Raw genomic sequence first — 21122 nt, 5'->3', positions numbered from 1 at the left:
ATAATACAATATTAATTTTTATTATACTTTGGAATACATTTCAAGTATATTTTTGTACATCTACGAGTATTTAACAATATTCAAAACTATTTCAAACGTATAAAAATCTTGTACATGGCCTTTCTTCTTTCGAAACTATAGCGATAAATAAAATACACTGCATTCCAGTATTTTCTAACTGCATTTGTTTTATACAATACTTTATTATCCCCATTTAAAAGCCTATCACTTAGGCAAACAGAAAATTTCATACGTTTCACTCGAAGAATCAGAATTAATCTGAGCAGTTACTTAAATAATTAGATTACAATCAACTTATTATTGTATTACTTATTGAATAGGAATATATGATTTTTATTATTTCTATGTAAAGATATAATTACATTTAGATTTAAATTAGCTCAACCTATAGAATAAGACCTTTTAAATGTTGCATGTCTTTTCCTCCTACAAAATTTTCTCTTAAACTTTCTCCGCGTCTGAAAACCTTTTAATCTATCGCTATTTGTTAACGTTTCAACGATATTCGTCCACTTCTGATCTAAATCTTCTGGTAATTTGTCATTAATTAAAATTATAGGTTTAACGAAACGGACATTTTTATCTTCAGGTTTCGGGTCTCCCTTTTGGAAAACTGAGGAGATTTCTGACCAATCTTTGGGTGGGTTTTCAGGTGAGTTGACTTTCGTGTCTCTGTTAGGAATAACGGTTATCTCTATATTGCTGTGTGATAATTCCGATGTATGGTCGTCGGCCTCACCATTTGTTGGCATAGCGGCATTTAAAGCCGCCTCCGCAGCCGCCAGCAGCTGTAATCAAGTAATTTACAAATTAATTGGAATATTCCTTTGAAATATTTTCTCAACTAATAGTTTTACATACTTCTTTAGTTCATTATTCAAGTTCCTTTGTAAAGCTGTTCTCGCGAACTATTTAATCTTAAGTATGCATTTGAACTTCTTATATATTTAATAATCATAAGTTTTAAAATTGATTCGAAGTGGTAATTAGCAATTTTATTTTTTGTAATTTTTTCAACATAGAGAATGCGACATGTGTTCCCATTTATGGATCATTTATATAAATATCCCCCTAAAGTTCGCCTTACAAGAAAACTATCTGACTCGTAAGCTATTAAAACTTAGCTTTAAATGTTTATACGTGATACATTTATGATGATGATGCGCCCTTATAAATGTTAGGTACATTTGTTATCGTCGATGTTTTATTTCACTTTCGATCACATTCTGCGAGAAGATACGAGTTAGTTTTTTAACTTACTAACACAAGGTACAAGCACCTCTAATAATAGTAATAGAAAGCAGAAAAGAATAACCGAAAATATATATTATTAAAACTTACGTAATATGACATTATTATGGCAAATAAGATTATCAACCCCATACTAGGAGACCTGTATAATAAACCCAAAAGGAAAATATTTTTGATTACTACTATTTTGAATTTCATAAAAAAATATAATTCAATGAATTATTCTATTATTAATCTCTTATTCAAAAAACATCGTAATCTTTCATTTTATTTTTATGAATCGATAACTTAACGTCTTACTACTTTTTAATAGGAACGTTATTTCGAGAACAAAGGAGAGGGTTTTAAACGGATGTTGTTAACGCTTACTCTCGAATAAATAGTTGAAAACAGATAGCTGTAAAGTTTTAATACATTTGTATAGAAGAACTATTTCCACATGTTTCACCATTTTCAACCTCAAAGCCGTCGTAAAACTGTGCGAAGCGAATCTCTGGAGAGCGGTGGTCGCAAAACAAACGCTACGAACTGCCATGGATAACCTATTCTCGGAATTCGTTATCTCTATTTACGTCAAGACAATTCTCGTTAAATCAGAAACTTCAAAAATAATCTAATCACGTCTTACATAGGATTTGTTATTCTTTGTCGTAAAAAACATAATCTACATTGATCATTAGGCGTTCACTTTGAGTCAGTTTATTGCGCTCTACTTGAAGGAAGCTTTAATCAAAGCGAATTAATTATCAGATAGCTAATATTTTCAGTAATTATGAGCATTGAACTCTTTAAAGGCATTCTAAGAACACGTTTTCGAACTAAGTATACGTACACTAACTTCGCAAATATTATATCTACTTCTTCTTCTTTTTCGTATACTTTATTACTGAAGGTCGTGCTTGTCCTGAAATGCTTTTACCGATGTGTCGACTAGCTTCCTCCTCATCAATTTGTCCGTGGCTATTCTCAAGGCAGTCGGAATATTGAGTCCCGTTATATTTAAATATTATATAGGTATATAATATTTGTGAATTTAGTGTATACATATATTTATACTCTATAATATTTGTAATACGTGGTGCTGTTGGAGACAAATTTTATTCACAACTAACTATATTATTAACTTATATTAGTGATAAGTTATAAATTATAATTATACTCAAGAAGTTTTTTAGCGAGATGAGCGTTTAATAATTTTATTATTTACGGTTAAGTTACAGAAAACGACACTGAACTCCTAGGTTTTCACAAACAATTATTGAATAAGTATTATTTTATTGCTGAGCTGAGATAGCCTAGTGGTTAGAACGCGTTCTTAACCGGGTTCAAACCCAGGCAAGTACCACTATTTATATACTCGCTTAATTTGAGTTTATAATTCATCTCGTGCTCGTTGGGGAAGGAAAACATCGTTAGGAAACCTGCATGTGTCTTATTTCATCGAAATTCTGCCACATGTGCATTTAACCTACCCGCATTGGAACAGCATGGTGGAATGTGTTCCAAATGTGTGTTAATGGAAGAGGCCTTATCTCAGCAGTGGGAAATGTACAGGCTGTCAGTTTACTTACTTTTATTATTTTAATAATATTGGGCATATATACACAAGGATACACGCATTCAATATACAAAAGTATTCGGCAAATCAATCAATGCGAATAATGTATTCATTGTAATAAAACTAGCCCTTTGAATAAAGACCGAACTAAACCTTCCTTTCGTGGTTCTAAACAAAATCTCAAAACAACCCATTGATCCATGTGCCGCTAAGAAAGTTATAGTTATATATTATTAACAGTTTTTCGCGATAACCTCTTAAACGGTCATAATCATTTATACCAAACTAGCTTTTGTCCGCGACTTCGTTCGCGTGGACTTCAGGTTCGTCCCGTCTAGTCTAGTAATCGCTTAAAATCCTTTCGTAAATAAGTCATTATTTCTCGTACAAAGTAAAGGATAAAAAATGGTTATTGTGAGTTATTCCTAAGAGATAAACATATACCATCACGGACTTTTTGTAGACCTTTTTAAGTTGTACAATACTGTAGTACATTGTTTTGATCTATCTTGTAGGATTCAGTCAGCGTTTGCAATGTAAGCGCGAAAAATGTGTTTTTTTACGACCTCACATTAGAAACCTCAAAAATTGTAGCCTATGTGTTATTCTGATGTATAAGCTATATTGTGGTAAAGTTTCATTTAAATCCATTCAGTAGTTTTTACGTGAAAGAGTAACAAACATCCATACATCCATACATACAAACTTTCGCCTTTATAATAGTAGTAGGATTTGAAGAACCTTCATACGCCAAAGGCTATCAGTTCTTCTACAGATGTGATCGACCTTGTGCCACTTCACTTTATATATATACATGTATATAAACACACATGTATATAAATTATGAGTGAGAGAAACAACGGCGACAGGTGTGGCTTCACTGAGTGCCGTATTATATTTAGTTGAAGGTAAGTTGTGACATCTGTTTATTGTTATATCTTAAACAAAGTTCGTCAACACGACAAAGTTTAGGAACATGTAATACAGTGTTCTTTGTCAAATTTCCCAGATGTTATACTAGAGTAACATCTGAAGTAGTGATGTTTTATGAATCGAAGATTTAACATAACCTTTTATTTATATTCGACCGTAAATTTTTCAACTATATTGAAAATCTCTTTTTTATTGTTTTTATTTATTTATTTTGGTGATAGGACTTTATGCCATACTATTTGATGAGACGGAATACTACTTGTCAGATATTCTACAATATATTGTTGTATTCTGGTTTGAAGGGTAAATGAACTCTCCAAGTTGGCATCGCATTGACGATAAGGGGTACTTAGAGCACCAATGTCTATACGCGTATTGGTAATAAAAATTTAGTATATTTAGATTCTGATTTGGCCAAATACATATCATACACAAGATATGTAATAAATGCCTTTATAGAAAACAACATATATCTTAGATTAAGATTATTGTGACCAGAACCAAGAATTTTAATAAATATTTTACACGTAATCCATGCATATTGAATAAAAATGATATGGAACAGTTTAGTAATAACACCTCGGGATAGTTAAAGGCCTTAAATATGATGATTATATTGTTTGATCAATATAATCTGGGAATAGCATTTAAGTTTTAACGATGGGCAAAAGAAAAAATATAGAATTGTGAAACGCTGCGGACAAGAGAAATAAACAATATCCCATATAAGTTTTCCGCCATGCTACTGCAATGTTAGTTGATAGATTTTTTTATGGAATAGTTTAGCGGACGAACATATGGGACACCTGAGGGTAAATGGTCACCATCACCCATAGACAATGACGCTGTAAGAAATATTAACTATTCCTTAAGTCGTTCGTCAATGCGCCACAAACCTTGGGAACTAAGATGCTATGTCCCTTGTGCCTGTAGTTACACTAGCTCACTCATCCTTCAAACCGGAACGCAACAATACTGTCTACCTACTGTTGTTAAGCAGTAGAATATCTGATAAGTGGGTGGTACATACCCAGGCAGGCTTGCACAAAGCCCTACCACCAAGTAAATGTTCTATTTTTCTGACATGCGCGGTAGATTAAAGTATTCTTTATAAGATTAATATTCAGACGCAGATGCCTGCATTTAACAACAACAACAACAGCCTGTAAAATCCCACTGCTGGGCTCAAGGCCTCCTCTCCCTTTGAGGAGAAGGTTTGGAACATATTCCACCACGCTGTTCTAATGCTGGTTGGTGGAATACACATGTGGCAGAATTTTTATGAAATTTGTCACATGCAGGTTTCCTCACGATGTTTTCCTTCACCGCTGAGCACGAGATGAATTATAAAGACAAATTAAGCACATGAATCAGCGGTGCTTGCCTGGGTTTGAACCGCAATCATCGGTTAAGATGCACACGTTCTAACCACTGGGCCATCTCGACTCGGCTGGCCTGCATTTAAGCTCGATTTAAAACGCAAGACTGATAAAAGAACGTATGTTTTAAAAGAGCAAAATTAAAACAAAATTCAGTTACACGACACTCTAAATTTGGCGAATAAATCTCTAAATGTATATTTAACACATAATCAAATATGACTCTAACCGCGTCACAGCTCTAGAGAGCTTTTTGACGATCCTTGATTTAATTCAACGCGATCAACGTCGCTTTACAAAAATTTTCAAACAAGTAACAGGAAATTAGCTTTGAATAAAATACTCGTGTAAATATTATTTTTCATTATCACCAGTTTTTTTACGTTACCATTCATACATTTAAGGATTTATTTGACCTAATATGTTTATTTCTTAAGGTATTCAAAGCGAGGAAAAAGTTTTATATCATTATGTTCAAAACGACGATTGCAGGCCTCTACCCTCTTTTTGTACACATTTTTGTTTTTCAATTAAAAAACGAGGGATAGTTAAGTAGAATATGAAAATTAATAGAAATGACAATTATGAAGTTTGGAGTAAGACATATATGTGTATGTATATAAGTCACCGATGTGCTGTTTTCTGTTTAAAAATATAATATTCGAAACGAAATAAGTTCGGCAAAATAAAGATAAAATGTAACCCAAGTACGCATGTCTGCTAAGAGAGATTTAATAATACAAAAATATACTTGAACGCTAAAAATTCAAAGCGTTTTAGACATAAGACATTTCAATGTTTTTCTAGCTAGTACAATAGAATTTGGAGCCTATAGAATTGTATTAGTTGATGATTCGTACACAAATATTGTCGTATTTAATACATCCGTCAATTCTCTTTACACGACTTGTTTATTTCGACTGGACATACGCCAAGTAGCGCGACGATCGATCATCTGTACACAATAAAATTCTTGAACCAAAACAAAACTCTTCTGTAGACTGTCATTTATCTTTCAATGATGTCTTCCAAGTTAAGTTTATGTTATTTTTAACAGACTGTCAAGGAACAAACTTTCAATGTGCCTTAATATTATAAATGCTTCTTCTCATAAGAAGGTGCGTTGGGCTTTATTCCATCACGCCGACGGTGGTAAGTTGACAACAACCGCTTTTCAGTCATTGGACATTTTTGTAACAAAGATTTTTTTTATGTAATAATTATAAACATATTCAAAACAATAATTATTAGTTACCTTTCATTATTTTATTTATTTTTAGGTGGATGACGAAATAGGTCTGCTGATGGTAAATGGTAACAACCACCCATAGACACTGGCACTGTGAGAACTATTATCCAAAGCTTATATTGTCAATGCTCCACCAACATAGTCAGTAGTTACTGACTCACTCACTCTTCAAACGGGAACAATACTGAATACTTCTGTTTGGTAGTAAAATATGATGAGTGGATACTTATGCATACGAGCTTGCACAATGCCTAACCATATATATAAAACATCGAATTGTCGTTAATTAATATAATTTTTCCGATCAATTGCTTCTCACTAATATAAGCGACATTATCGAACTTTGCTTAGCAAAATTGAACGTTTAAACATAATATTAAAACCGCATAACTCGTATTAAATAATAACCCTATAACATCCCAATGTTATATCCAAATGGTACATTATCTAATATCGGAATAATTTAATATATATAAAATATTTTTGACGAGTAAACCTATCATCGGATGTCGAAAATTGGCAGTCGGGCGTTAATAGCGCGACCTTGAGTTAGTTCGTCTGTAAACAATAAGGGAAAACAAACAAACGTGCTCAAAATTGTTTATGTTAAGAAAACGTCTTACTATTAACATACGTTACCTACGAAAGCACACGCCTCCGCAATTGAATATTTATAATATTAAAATACTGCCTCGTTTGTTAAATTGTTTGTTATAAGGCACCGTAGCTTACGGTCTTGAGTTCGACATGTAAAAACAGTATAGGTGTTTCTGTTATGATTCCTTGGTGTTTGATATTAGAAGCAGACTCAGAAAATCTGAGTGACTCAGAAATCATTTCTTGTAAAATGAGCTACTAAGGAGATGTATCTATGTATCATCCAAAAGCAAATATGGAAATTACTTTTGCTTTTTTACTACTCAGTAATACACCACCATATCTTCTGTATACTAGCCATACGTAAATAATAAATAAATATTGGACATCACATACATTACTCTGATCCCATTGTAAGTAGTTAAAGTACTCATACTATGGAAAATCAGAACTAACCACGGTACCAAAATGTAGTCGACGGTCAAATTACAAATACTATGTAAAATATTCATATTAAATTATCAACTACAACACTTATTTTCACCTTCCTATTTCAAACTTCAATTAAATAAAAAACATGAATGACGTAAATGAATATGTTTTTACATAACAATATAATGCATTAAACGTAGGTAGGTACTTAGTACCTGTTGAAATGCTAACAATATATCAACAAATTATATTCGCCATTTGGGCCATTACAATATTTCATATACCATTAATTCCAATAATATATCACGAGAAAATTAAACTAATTCAAGACAAATTACTTCATCGAACACTTTTGCTATTTGCTTATAAAATAATTGTTCCAAACTATTTTATCAACAAATATATTTCTTTTCTATCAAATTTAAAAGTTTTCGTTTATTTATTGATTGTTTTAAAGAGTTGTGTTAATGAAGCCTCAACTATTTTGTTCAAAAATTCTCGATACAAATCCACCTGGTTGTAGGGCTTTGTGTAATCCCGTCTATATCGTTTAAGTTCCACCCACTCAACATATATTCTACCGTATAATAGGTACTAAATTATGATAATACTTTATATTGTTTATACCTGTGTTATTTTGTTGTATACCTGATTAAAGAGTGAGTTAGCAACTACAGATTCAGGAGACAATAACTTAGTGTACTAATTTAAGTGTATACAACAACAACAACAGCCTGTAAAATCCCACTGCTGGGCTCAAGGCCTCCTCTCCCTTTGAGGAGAAGGTTTGGAACATATTCCACCACGCTGTTCTAATGCTGGTTGGTGGAATACACATGTGGCAGAATTTCTATGAAATTTGTCACATGCAGGTTTCCTCACGATGTTTTCCTTCACCGCTGAGCACGAGATGAATTATAAAGACAAATTAAGCACATGAATCAGCGGTGCTTGCCTGGGTTTGAACCCGCAATAATCGGTTAAGATGCACGCGTTCTAACCACTGGGCCATCTCGACTCTTAAGTGTATGAAACGAAATATCTTATGGCGTGAATGTCTATGATATATTTGACAATTAATAAACAAATGCTTTTATGTTTTTTATTTAATAAATGCTTAATATACAAGGCTTTGCCTTCACCGTTCGTCTAATATAACACTGTAATTTTATTTTAATGGAAATTCGTTAATTCCGCTGATTTCAATTTGGATATCGATATTCAGATTTCTGTTTATGAAAAAATAACTTGGTAAGTAACGTAAATAATTTCCGGTAAGTTGACTTATTATTACAGTCTTATATTGAGAATACTTGAGTAAATTGTATTTTTATTAGGAACGTTTTTAAAGATTTTGGTTTAAATATCACTATAATATCTTGATTGCTAGATCACTCTTGAACTAGCAATCAAGAGTGATCAGTAAGATGAGACAAGTTACGGTACAAAGCCATTTATGCCAATAATTGGAACAATGATAGTACTAATACTATAATTGATATTTAATTAATCATTGATCTAATTGATTATTGTCATTAGCGCCGAAATGCATCAGTAGACCAGTTCGAACTCACTGATATCAACCGATGAACACGAGTTCAATCCGGGCAAGTCATATAATTTTCATGTGCTTAAAATTTTTATAATTATTCTATTATTGGACGATGGAAATGAAAGGAAATCCAGATCAATCAAGAGGCGAGGTCATTGCCCAGCTGTGGAATATGTACAAGGATTTTTTTTTTTAATCTTAGTCCCGTATATTTCCGATGGGATCGGTGCTCGTATTTTATAAAAGTTTTTGACTTTCTAAATAAACTTATTGAACTAATTTATTAAATGATAAATTTAAGTAATTTAAGATAGAAGAACATATAATACAATTATATAAAAATCCCCTCAGTAAATCAGGGAAAGAATCATAAAAAAAATTAAGATACAAATATTTTAACACATTCACGCCAGACAATTTTCCTATCCTCGTCGTAACATAACATATCTTATCCGTACGTGCTAGCCTTATTCCTTACGTGTTCTTACGAATACCCTTTATTATCACCGTAACTATTGGTCCAAACACAATATTACCTACGCTATATTCTAACGGAAAATCGATACTATAAGTATGTCGCGTGTTTGAATAAGAATACACATAAAAACTTAATCAAATTGATTCCACTTTAATCAACAAAATTCACTATGATTTGGGTTATTTAGTTATTATGAATAACGAATAATTAAAACGCCATTTGCATAAATATAGGTATTACAAGAGCACCGAATTAACCGTTAAGATTAACAACAAAGAAAACTAATGTTAAAAAAACGTTAACATTATTATTATATGCATATATAACAAAGTTACTTTCATTATAAAAATGTGTTTGTCTTTTAAATCTTAACAACTTTCATAAATTCTTCTATGGGACATTTCAGTCCAATTATAAAACTAAATTAAACTCATGAACGCTCAGTACTTTGGAGTTTTTTGAGCTAATCGTGCCCGCGGATTAGAAATCTCAATTTTCATTAAAATTGTTCTAGCCACTGATTTCTGTTCATTATTTTTCCCAGCATTACGATATTTTCAATTACAAACGGTGATTTCCATTAACCACAGTTTCCACAAATACATCAAAACAAATGAACATTATCATTCACCCGAGCTTATTTCTCGCGCTAAGCTCATAATCATTATGTAATTTACAACGGTTCTTGACATTGAACGAACACGTTTTAATTCATTATTCGTAAACAAAACGTCAAAGCCGCTTCAATCGATCGTAGCGTTTTCGATGTTTACGATAAACCAACAGACTGTCTATGAATCAGCACGTACAATATACAGACGAACATTTTTAACCAATCATTATACCAAGTTTGAAGTTTGTTTTTAATCATTTAATACATTTATTTCGACGAAGTTTAAATCAGCTGCGAATAAGTGTTCTAGATACACAGAATTCTGTTGTAAAAAATAAATTTTAATGCACTGGTTGCGAGATTCGAAGATGGAAGGAACATTGTAACCGCTTAATCGATTTTCCTTATTGAATCAAAATGAAAATACACCTCAGTATTGGGCAGACAATTTATCGGGGAAAGCTTTAAGCTATACATCATAATGCAGCTACCAAAAACAGCAGAGCATCAATAAAAACCATCTCCGTAATGGGAGAGGAGGCCTTAGCCCAGCAGTGGGAAATTTAGAGGCTGTTACTTTACTACTTTATTCGATCTTGTGGAATAAAATGTGCCTTGTGTGTAGTTACACTGGCTCACTCACTATTCAAACTAGAAAACAACAATTCTGTATTTATGTTCGGCGAAAGAATATATGATGAAAAGTTACCTAACCAGACAGCCATGCATGAGAGTTCTACCATCAAGTAACTATTTATATAAAATACATAATAAATAGTATATATTATTATATAGGTATAATATAATAATTATCAAATGTAATGTTATTTATTCTGTCATATTTCAATACAATCATTCATACAAATAAGTCAATTATTTACGTTTCTGAAACAATTTACGCATTGTCTTATTCCGAAAATAGCTAATAAGACTAACAATACTTGTCTCCTCTAATGGTATCACTATTAAGAACGTTTCAGGAAACACAGACTATATAAAGTATTCACGTATTATATGTGTAGCGATACAGAAAAATGGGCCGCATGAACACGACATGATATGATAAATATATTTGTACGTCTAAAGGAAAAAAGCAACAGTCCATCTATTTGTCTGACCGTCAAGAGTCTTTTTCTCAGCAATGAAAGGAGTTACAAAGTTAATACCGCATTACAACTACAGACTACAGTACCATGGAACTGTAAAAAAAAAAATAAACCTACGTCTACACATTTGAAAGATATTCTTGTTCGTGTCGCATTTCCCATTTATTTGCAAAATGAATTAAAAAATATAGGTTATAGGTTCTAAACATTAACCTAGAATTATTAAGCAGGAAACAATATTACCACAAGTATAAGAAAAATCTGAAAACTGTAAATTAATTGTTAATTCAGTGTCTATTTGTCTATCAGGAGGTACGGAACCCTCTGTGTGCAAGACCGAATTGCACTTGTCCGGTATTTATTTCTAATGTTACAAAACATGGTAGTGTAACTGCTATATGAAAAATAAAAATCATTTAAACGTTACCTTGATTGAAAAATCTCAGAAAAAGCGCAACGTGGTAAATTAGTATTCAGGAGTAGTGAAAGATTTACCAATCAGTGTAATTTAGAATGGGATATTAATATAAAACAAAATCATATAAAAATTACCCTTTTCTTGTCCCTCGATGCTGTATACAGAACCCAACCGACGTACACGAACATTATTAGAGCTGGGACCACCAGGCTGGCGACCACCGGTATCCGCCTCACCCACGCGTGGTACAACGCCAGCAGGAACAAACAGATACCTACAAGAATCGCTATATACCGACCCGTACGTCGCCTTTCTTCCTGAAATGTAAATAAACGTAACTTTGATTAGTATTTTATAACTAATGACAAATAGAATATTAATATACTTCAGATCAGACAATTTTAGTAAAATAATTTAATTTTATAAAAATAAATTAAGATGTTATGTCAAGGTCAACACACCCTTCTTAATAAAACACCTGGAAAGTTGTTCTATCATCTACAACAATAGGCTATTTGACTGGTTTTCAAAATCCATTTTATATTATTTAGTAGAGGTTAAGGAAGCCAGTAAATTGCTTTTTTATTTCTAGAACATATTTCCCGAAAAATATAATATTAAAAATTCCATATTTAAATAGCACGCAAAAATGCAACTTGGACAATATGGCGCTGCAATGGGGTCAGTGACGTCACTTTCTTGTATTTTAATCTGTGGTACATATAGTAGAAAAGCAAGGTTAACAAGAAAGTGACTTCATCATAAGTCCGGCCAATCGGGAGCGTTTTTTGTCACGTGACAAATGTTTGAAAAAATGCATTCTTATTTATTGATTTTGAATATATTAAGTATTATTTTCAACTTTCGTTAGTAAATAAGCATTTTTAAACTCATAATATACACTGATTACAATAATTCACAATTTATTTTTCGCATTGTCAAATAGCCTATTGCGATACTCAACTAAATGGATGAAAATTTAAACATTGAAAACTTTTTCGATTATCAGACTTATTATATTTTACGCGGGTAAAATCGCTATCACACCTTATTTTTATCGTTCAAAATAACAAAGCAATAAACCGCCTCAGTCACGAACTTTTCAAATAAGGCGTAATTTCGAAATTAACCGTGTAATCATTAATATAATTTGATACATTTAAAAATTCAATTTCTCTTATTAATAGAATAACACCACACTCGTATTTTTGTAATATTTTCTCACATGTATATTTATGATATATCTATGCGTAAAATTAAATACCTTGTTTATAATGTTGTCCGCGCTGAACTGTACCTTGGGCGAAACTACTTAAAATGTCCCTTAGAAACCAAATCGAAATTAAAGATTAAACCACGTGATTCAGATACTCATTTTTGTTGTAATAAAATCACTTTCGATAAATACGATTATTTATTCAAAGATTACTTTTTCATATTAATTGGAGCGTACGACAAAATAAGAGCAAGTAACATACAGCAAAGCGCGTTTGAATTTTATTAAAGCCAGCTGAAGCGAAATTGTCTCATACGATATTGTTAAGTTTCAGAATTTCGAAGCTTATCTATCCTTATAGTTTCAATACAACTTCAGAGGTACGAAACGTTACGTGCTTTGTGTGTTAATGAGTTTTATACAAACGGTACAGTTCTCAACAAAATCAATGGTGTTGTCTGATATTTTAATATATTCGTAGCGGGACAATGTGTCGTATGGTTCAAAATCGCGTGCAATTTAACATATTTGAATGTGGGTACATGATAATATTAGTGTGATTGGATTAATAACGTTCCCTGGGCACCTGTCGGAATTTCTCGCCTCAACCACATCCACTAGTCAATCAACGCCAGTGATTGAATTACGCATGTATGGAAATACGCTGAATATTCAGGCACGATACCCTGCATCGATGAGTTTGTTTATTTTTATTCAAACAATAATTTAACGATTTATATTTTGTATAAAAAATCTTTCTTTTTATATAAATACTGATTCATTTTCTATGAATGTTGACCGAGGTCATGAGTGTTGATTTGTTTAACCGTTTAGGAATCGTTTTAACTCGACAGGCTCATAATTACGGACGTAACAAGTACGGTCTTTATACATTATTACTATTTTGAAAAAGGTCGTAATTTGTACAAAAATGTATGTAAATAATTTTAAGTTAATATTTTTGCATTATCTGAGTCACGTTATACTTGGTGAGTAATTTGCTGTGAGATGAGTCAGTTTTTTCTGTATCACATAAATTTAACAGAATCTGTATATAATCATTAATTTTTGAATTACGTGTAGAAATTTGCTACACTATAATATTTTTTAAAAAAATATATAACTGCAATTTCTTGCCAATTATAGTCGATACAATTTTAAAGTAAGGTATGCTCTTGGATTGATTAAAATTGTTTCTTTTAATATTTCTAATAATTCCAAAAAGAAAAATAGAGTTTAGTAGAACAAGGCTGCAAATCCCGATCATGTAAGTGTATGGTCACACAAGCGTGTTAACACACCCGTGCCTCGGAACGCATATGAAAGATAAAGAGAAAATGAAGACGATAGTCTTGCACTTCAACTCTTTCTTTTCTAATAAAACTGTAAATCTCTGTGTTTTTGCACAGAGCTGTTCACTATAATACATCCCACTCGAGACTTGCCACCGTGACCAACATCAATTATTTTTTTTTTATTTATTTATTCATTATTGCACCCAATCTTACAACTAAAAAATAACATTTTAGTTACATAAAAGTTGCATGAGGTGCAACAGGCGGCCTTATCGCCAAGCAGCGATCTCTTCCAGGCAACCTTTGGGTAAAGGATCATAATATTTAAAATTCAATTAGAACATTATCATCATACTCCAACTTTATTTATTCCTTTCGCATATTCTAAGTAAATTTAACTGACAGCTACAGAACGTGAAACGCTTAGGAGTTTCATCAACTGGAGCAACTTATAACAAAATTATATTATTATATAAAAATTTAAATTGTTAGCAAAAAAATCATAAGCGACATGATATCATAATTGACGAACAAATGCTAAAAGCTTCGAATAAACGTTTTTTAAATTTTAAAATGAAACATATTTTATTACCGGCTGTAAATTAAAAGCTTTGTAAAAAAAACGTACAATGTAAGTGTAATGTAAAATTATTCAGCTCTTAGTGAATTTATATATAGATTCGTATATTTATTTAGTTCTGTCTTGCTTAGAGAATTAAGATGACGTTAATATAAACAAAATGGTTGTGTACATCTGTGTATTCGGGATTCGAATCTTAAAGGGTTGTGGGAGGGTTTGAACCATCATTCAAACAATTTATTTATTTATAATAAACCCATACATTACAAATTTACACGGAACGTTTTGAAAGGTACCATTAAGTAAAATCTTTACTAATATTATCAAGTTTGTGTCGTGATAATCTCAGATAAATCTCATTAAAAAAAAATTATGCTCTGGATAGCGCATTTATAAGGAAAATTTAAAGGTTCTATAAAATAACGCTTTGACGTACAAGAACGTTACAGTAACGTTTTAAACGTCATTACCTACTTAATAAAGGAATTACGTTATTGTTCCAAATATGAAATTCAATGTGTACTGTCCAAATCAATAAGATATTTTGATGGATTCAATAAATGAATTATGATATAAATAGACAATATACAGAGAGATTTTTTATCGGATGTTGATGGTCAAGTCCGAAACTATGAGGAAATGTTAAAAAATAGTGAAGGAACTGTCAGGATCGGTTTTGATAGAACCTGAAATACCATTGGATATTTGAATGATTTAATTATAAAAAAATAAATAGTTACTATGTATGATAAACTATACTATAATTCTGGAAGTAATGTTTTGGTAAATTCAAGGAAAATATTAAATTTTAATGTAACGTGGTTTTATGTAATACTCGAAATGATATTCAATATAATTTTTTTTTACCACAGGCTCGCCGCGAAATCGTTTTCAAAATATTATGTTTTAATTTCAAATTTTTATTATCTCTTCGCGTTCAAAGACCACAGTATTTTTTTTATCAGGGAATAAAATATTGGATGAAATTGTTTATACGTAGCTGTCGAATTTTACTTTTAACAAGTTGCAAATATCAAGACGTCTTAAATTATCAACCGGATGTAATTATCGCTAATGCGTCCGCAGTGGTAGCATTTATGATTGTATTTTTTAGAATTTTACATATACGTACGTATGCGATCGAAAGCAGGGATTACATGCTTGTTTTTATTTATAGGATTATTAACATTTATAGCAGCTTTTATGAAATACTTTTGAATATACTTCCGTATAAACATTATATTATTATGAATATATCTAGAAGCAGCCATCGACATGCTACATACTATATGCTATTTTGCTATCGATCATAGTAATTTGTCCATCATTAGTTCAAAAGATCATATATTTATATTCTAAGTATAAATTCTCTGAAATCAACATATCAATAAGCACTTACACACACTTTTGTATCATAATTTTCATTATTAAATTAAAAACCTACCTTATCTACCTACGTTATCTGTTCATAATGTTGAATATACTAAAAAAGACCGGCGAGAATATTTAATTTAATTAATCCTCTATAATCCGACAATTCGATTAAAAATCACATCGGAATGTAGCTGATATTAATAACACCTTTATTATAAGCAGTGTCCACTATCAATAGATTTATTTTATCCATATTACGAATATGTTCTTTTCTTGGTGGTAGGGCTTTGTGCAAGCCCGTCTGGGTAGGTACCACCCACTCATCAGTTATTCTACCGCCAAATAACAGTATTCAGTATTGTTGTGTTCCGGTTTGACAGGTGAGTGAGCCAGTGTAACTACAGGCACAAGGGACATAACATCTTAGTTACCAAGGTTGGTGGCGCAGTGACGTTGTAAGGAATAGTTATTTTTTCTTACAGCTTCATTGTATATGAGTGATAGTGACTACTTACCATCAGGTGGCCCATGGCTCGTCTGCCAAACTATACAATAAACAAAATATTTATATGGTATATAAACCTGTAAATTTCATACAGCAAGGCTGAAGCCTACTCTTCCTTTGTGGAGAATGTTTGAGCAAATTCCACCACGATGCTCCAAAATTGGAGAATACGTATGTGACAGTATTTCGTTGAAATAAGGCACATGCAGGTTTCCTCGCGAGGTATTCCGTCACTGACGAGCACGAGATGAATTATAAACACAAATTAAACACATGAATATTACTAATCACTGGAACATCTCGGTTCCTATTTATCTAATAAATATTTCAATGTTTATTTCTGTCGTAATACTATGACACTCATAAACATAGTGTAAAACTTATATTAAAAACATATGGATAAAAATGAATAAATTAAACGTGATAATAGGGAAGCGCAAGGTTGTTGGTATTTATCAATAAGTCTAGTCATTAGCAGAAATTCATGGTAACGGTTTAAAGAGTGAGTTACTCCGTTTAATTACAATAAATAGGTTAACGCGTAACCTAACATTTATTCGTTGTTTATTAAATATATTTAAGTGCCAATTTATACTGAGTGATTGTAACCATTCGCCAGCATTCCAATTAAAAAAGGAACGAACAAATATATGTAAAAAAACACTTTCGTATGATTAAAAAATGACCAAAACATGTGGAAAAAAACTCTTTACAATAACACTGCTTTGCATCATTTTTATATAGAAAATTGAATTGAGAGAAACTTTGGCTAATATATACTAATTTTTAGTGTTCGTGCCGTCGAATATCTCTGCATCGAATGCATTAAATTTTTTAATTAAATTAATTTATCAATAACATTTTGAGGCATACATATCATGATGGCCCAATGATTAGAGCGCGTGCATAACCGATAATCGGGGGTTCAAACTTATCTATAGCGTGGTAGAATATGTTCCAATCCTTCTCATCAATGGGACAGGAATCCCTAGCCCAGCAGTGGGAAAATTAGACTGTAGTTGTTGTTAAAGTCTGACACATCGAAAGTTATTTGCACTTATCTGTTACTGGATATCTTTGTTTAACTTGTAAAATGTATGAGATAAACTCGGACGGTAGACAAAATAAATTCGCTGCCAATACTTTATGTGGCGTCTGGCGAACGCATTGATCACTTTAATACTTCGACTTCAACGTAACTATGTAGGGTATCGGAGCTATTGTTGCAGGGTGGAGCCTTGTATTATTAATCATTCAAATATATACAGACTATGTTAAAAGACATATCAATCTGCCTTTTAAATACGGATTGCCTACGTTTCCGCAGTCGGGATTAGCTTCTCTTATATACGAAAGCCTCTAATATCAGTAACTATCCTTTATCTATTGTATTTATTTATCTATGTATGTATGTATTTAATATAGTATATATTTATATTATATATATTTATTGTTATTTGTGTATTGTATACTATTCTATTAAGAATTTATACTATATATATATATATGTAAAAAGTTATTGTACCCTTCCCATTAATATCAATATCATGATCCTTTACCCAAAGGTTGCCTGGAAGAGATCGCTGCTTAGCGATAAGGCCGCCTGTTGCACCTCATGCAACTTTTATGTAACTAAAATGTTATTTTTTAGTTGTAAGATTGGGTGCAATAAAGAATAAATAAATAAATAAATAAATATCCTTGCTTATAAAGTTCAACATAAGTTGGACTAAATGATTATATTCATAATTGTATCCTACTCGCTTGTGATAAAATAAAAAACGTTAGTGTTACTCTCGCATGTATAGATGAATCATTGGCCTCACTTCAGAAGAAGTCAACTAGTATGTCTAAGCATAGTGATGACAATACTGACATCTCTGTACTGTTCTTTGACATTTGTTATTTTTCTAGGACTTTTTTTATTTTTTTATTCTTACCAGCCTACTATTATATAAAATTTGACAAATAATAATTGAGTAAATTTCAAAAATTTACATTGTATCAATACGAACTAAATAATTAACAACTCGCCTATATTAAAATGCAATGAAAAATACTGTCAAACACATTTCTTTTTTTTTCAAAATGATTTAACAAATATCAATGGCCAGCATGTAATAAAAACACACAAGTAGATACTTTTTGTGTTATCAAATTTTTACTAAAATGTAATCCAGCTCTTTGGTGCGTGCATACTTTTCTATCCAGGCAACATGTACCGTTAACTATATAAACTCTTATCTTGTAACATTCTGTTAGCTGTAAGACTATGTCTCTTAATATACCCTTATTAATATTTATAGTTTATTACTATTATAACTACTTAATTATTAATATACCTTTGGTATTATATATTGTAAAGAAGGAGTGGGGTGTATTGACAATATGGATGTATTATTTTTTATATTCGAAATTTGAAATTTAATTAGTGTATCATTATGTTATTGTAGTGTACTGATGAAATTTAGTGTCGTAGAAGTAAAATTTGTTAAAAATTATTAATGTAATGTACATATACGTTCATGTAATTATTTTTAAAAGTTTATAATCAACATCATCTGTTTCAGGATCTAAAGTGTACGTGTGTCAAATATCACGAACATATAACAATAGATATATAAGTAACAACCAAGTAATATTTATGTTGTTAAAACATAGTAAAAGGCGTTTAGTTAAGTGTATTACTAAGTATTATTGTGTTTAATTAAGTTAAGGAAAGATTTTAATTTGAAATAGAAATAATTATAAAAGCTATTACAATAATAATTTTAATGAAACATATTAAAACAGATATTTTCCGGTTTTATTAAACACATGCTTGCATTGAATATAAATATGCAAATTTTTGTAATATAATTTTGCCAAATTTTTTTTCTATTTAGATATTTTTATAAAAAATTAAGAGAGATAATTTAATATCTTTTTGTATATTAAAAAAATCGGTGAACAATATAATGTAACAGGTTCTATACAATGATCCAAATCAATAAATTAAACTCTTACTACAATTAGTATACATAACATGCATTAACTTTTTATGCTGATGGTACGTTAGTGTGTTACCAGAAGAATATACAAGTATTAGAATTACCTTTACAGTAGAAGGCGCTTTATGCAAGTTGACAGAGCTTCTTACCTCGTTGTTCAGTTTCAGATTCATTGTGCTGCAATTAAATTCCAATTAAAAAACGAACACTTTTTTTTCAAACTTGCAACATTTCGTTACCATAATATGTATCATCTCGTACTTAAGTACAATATATATTTTTATTTATTTCATATGAACACACCTGTCACTTAATTCACTCATAAACGCGAAACTTTTTCAATTTATCGTGTAATCTTCCGCAGTGATATCTGCGTACGCGCGTAGTCACCGATGGGGGCGCCGGCACACTGCAAGCACTAACATCAATGCATAATTATCTTACGACGTATTTACATCGGCCGTTAAAAACGCGTTAAACTCACTGAGCGCTGTATCACTCAGACACCGAACCCGTTTTAATGCCGATTCCCGATTTCCTTCTCGAAACAATAGTGCAATTAATCATTTAAAACGTAAATATCGACAACTGAAACTTACCAGATCAGTTTTTTTATTAACTGCACAATGTTAAACGAGCCACTACGTGTAAACAATTTTTGCTAAAATTCAGAATTTACGACACATAAAACCACAATTGAAAATTGCGAGTTCGCAGCGATGGCCGGTGAGTGATGGCTGGCGGTTTCCTCGTTCGGACGCCTGTTACGTTTTAGGTGTAAGAGCCGTGTTAGATTCGCTTCCTATTAACACAAGTGGCGAAGGTAATCTCAGGGTCGTGTTTACTACTAATGGAAAACCAACATTTTTAGTTTTTCAAGTGATGGAGTAAATTTTTAATAGAATTTTAAAACGCTTTAAATTCAATAATTATAAGAATAATTTTGTAGCAAACAGCATTACTTCCACTAATTCTAATTATTGTAAATAATTTAATAAAGTTGTAATATTGAAGTTTCATTAGGGTTGGTACTTAATACCATTACCAATAATTTTACCACCATTTTTTAACTTAGGACAAGATTTTTTTCTTAATAAGTAACCTAACTTTTTTTTTTTAAATATTATTCTAAAATAAATGACTGAACCAAGGAGTTTCAGACAAAGAAAAAACTCCTTGCGTTAAAATTAATTACCGTAATAATTCTCTGTAAAACGTTTTGTCAGCCTTGCATTTATTAAGGCTTATTTTCCTTGAAACAGTACAGAGTAATTATAAATGTAACCAAAATATTGTGATAAGTGTAATGTACATTCTTTTTCATTTAAGCATTTTCTCTCAGTATATTTAACTAAGCGTTACTCTGTATTTAGTTTAAGCAAATATGAGTAAAATCGTATCATCAATTTCGTCAGCTTTTTAAATTAACCAGGTAGGCAGATGACTTTAATCCACCTGATGGTAAATGATATAGGAATGCGAAGACAGCTAATATAGTCATGAAGAATGAGCTGCACTAGTAGTCCTCGCCATGTCAGCCCGTAACATGCCTCTCATATTATATGAAATGCAATG

At 31.4% G+C, this 21122-nt stretch overlaps 1 protein-coding gene across 2 annotated transcripts; it reads right to left on the bottom strand.

Annotated features, from left to right (window-relative positions):
- Positions 1-346: 346 nt before the first annotated feature.
- Positions 347-20035, bottom strand: LOC124533719. Of its 2 annotated transcripts, none has more exons than XM_047109171.1 (4): positions 19851-20035; positions 19652-19724; positions 11722-11904; positions 347-809 (listed from the first exon to the last, which is right to left on the bottom strand). In XM_047109171.1, the coding sequence occupies exons 1-4, from the start codon at positions 19868-19870 to the stop codon at positions 402-404; spliced, it is 684 nt and encodes a 227-aa protein (XP_046965127.1). In that variant the 5' UTR covers positions 19871-20035; the 3' UTR covers positions 347-401. The 2 variants fall into 2 exon arrangements, with proteins under 2 accessions (XP_046965127.1, XP_046965128.1); XM_047109172.1 differs by having other exon boundaries at positions 19697-19724.
- Positions 20036-21122: the final 1087 nt, after the last annotated feature.

This window comes from Vanessa cardui, chromosome 11 (genome assembly GCF_905220365.1).
Source record: "Vanessa cardui chromosome 11, ilVanCard2.1, whole genome shotgun sequence".
NCBI lineage: Eukaryota > Metazoa > Arthropoda > Insecta > Lepidoptera > Nymphalidae > Vanessa > Vanessa cardui.
Note: the sequence above shows the minus strand (reverse complement) of the source record. Positions and strands in the feature narration are given on the sequence as shown.

Excerpts from the sequence above, each read along its gene's own strand:
- LOC124533719 (XM_047109171.1), bottom strand. The coding sequence starts at position 19,870 with ATGAGTGAATTAAGTGACAG. Across the intron at positions 19,725-19,850 it reads ATGAGTGAATTAAGTGACAG|CACAATGAATCTGAAACTGA; the intron begins GTGTGTTCATAT and ends ATTTAATTGCAG. Across the intron at positions 11,905-19,651 it reads AAGCGCCTTCTACTGTAAAG|GAAGAAAGGCGACGTACGGG; the intron begins GTAATTCTAATA and ends TTTACATTTCAG.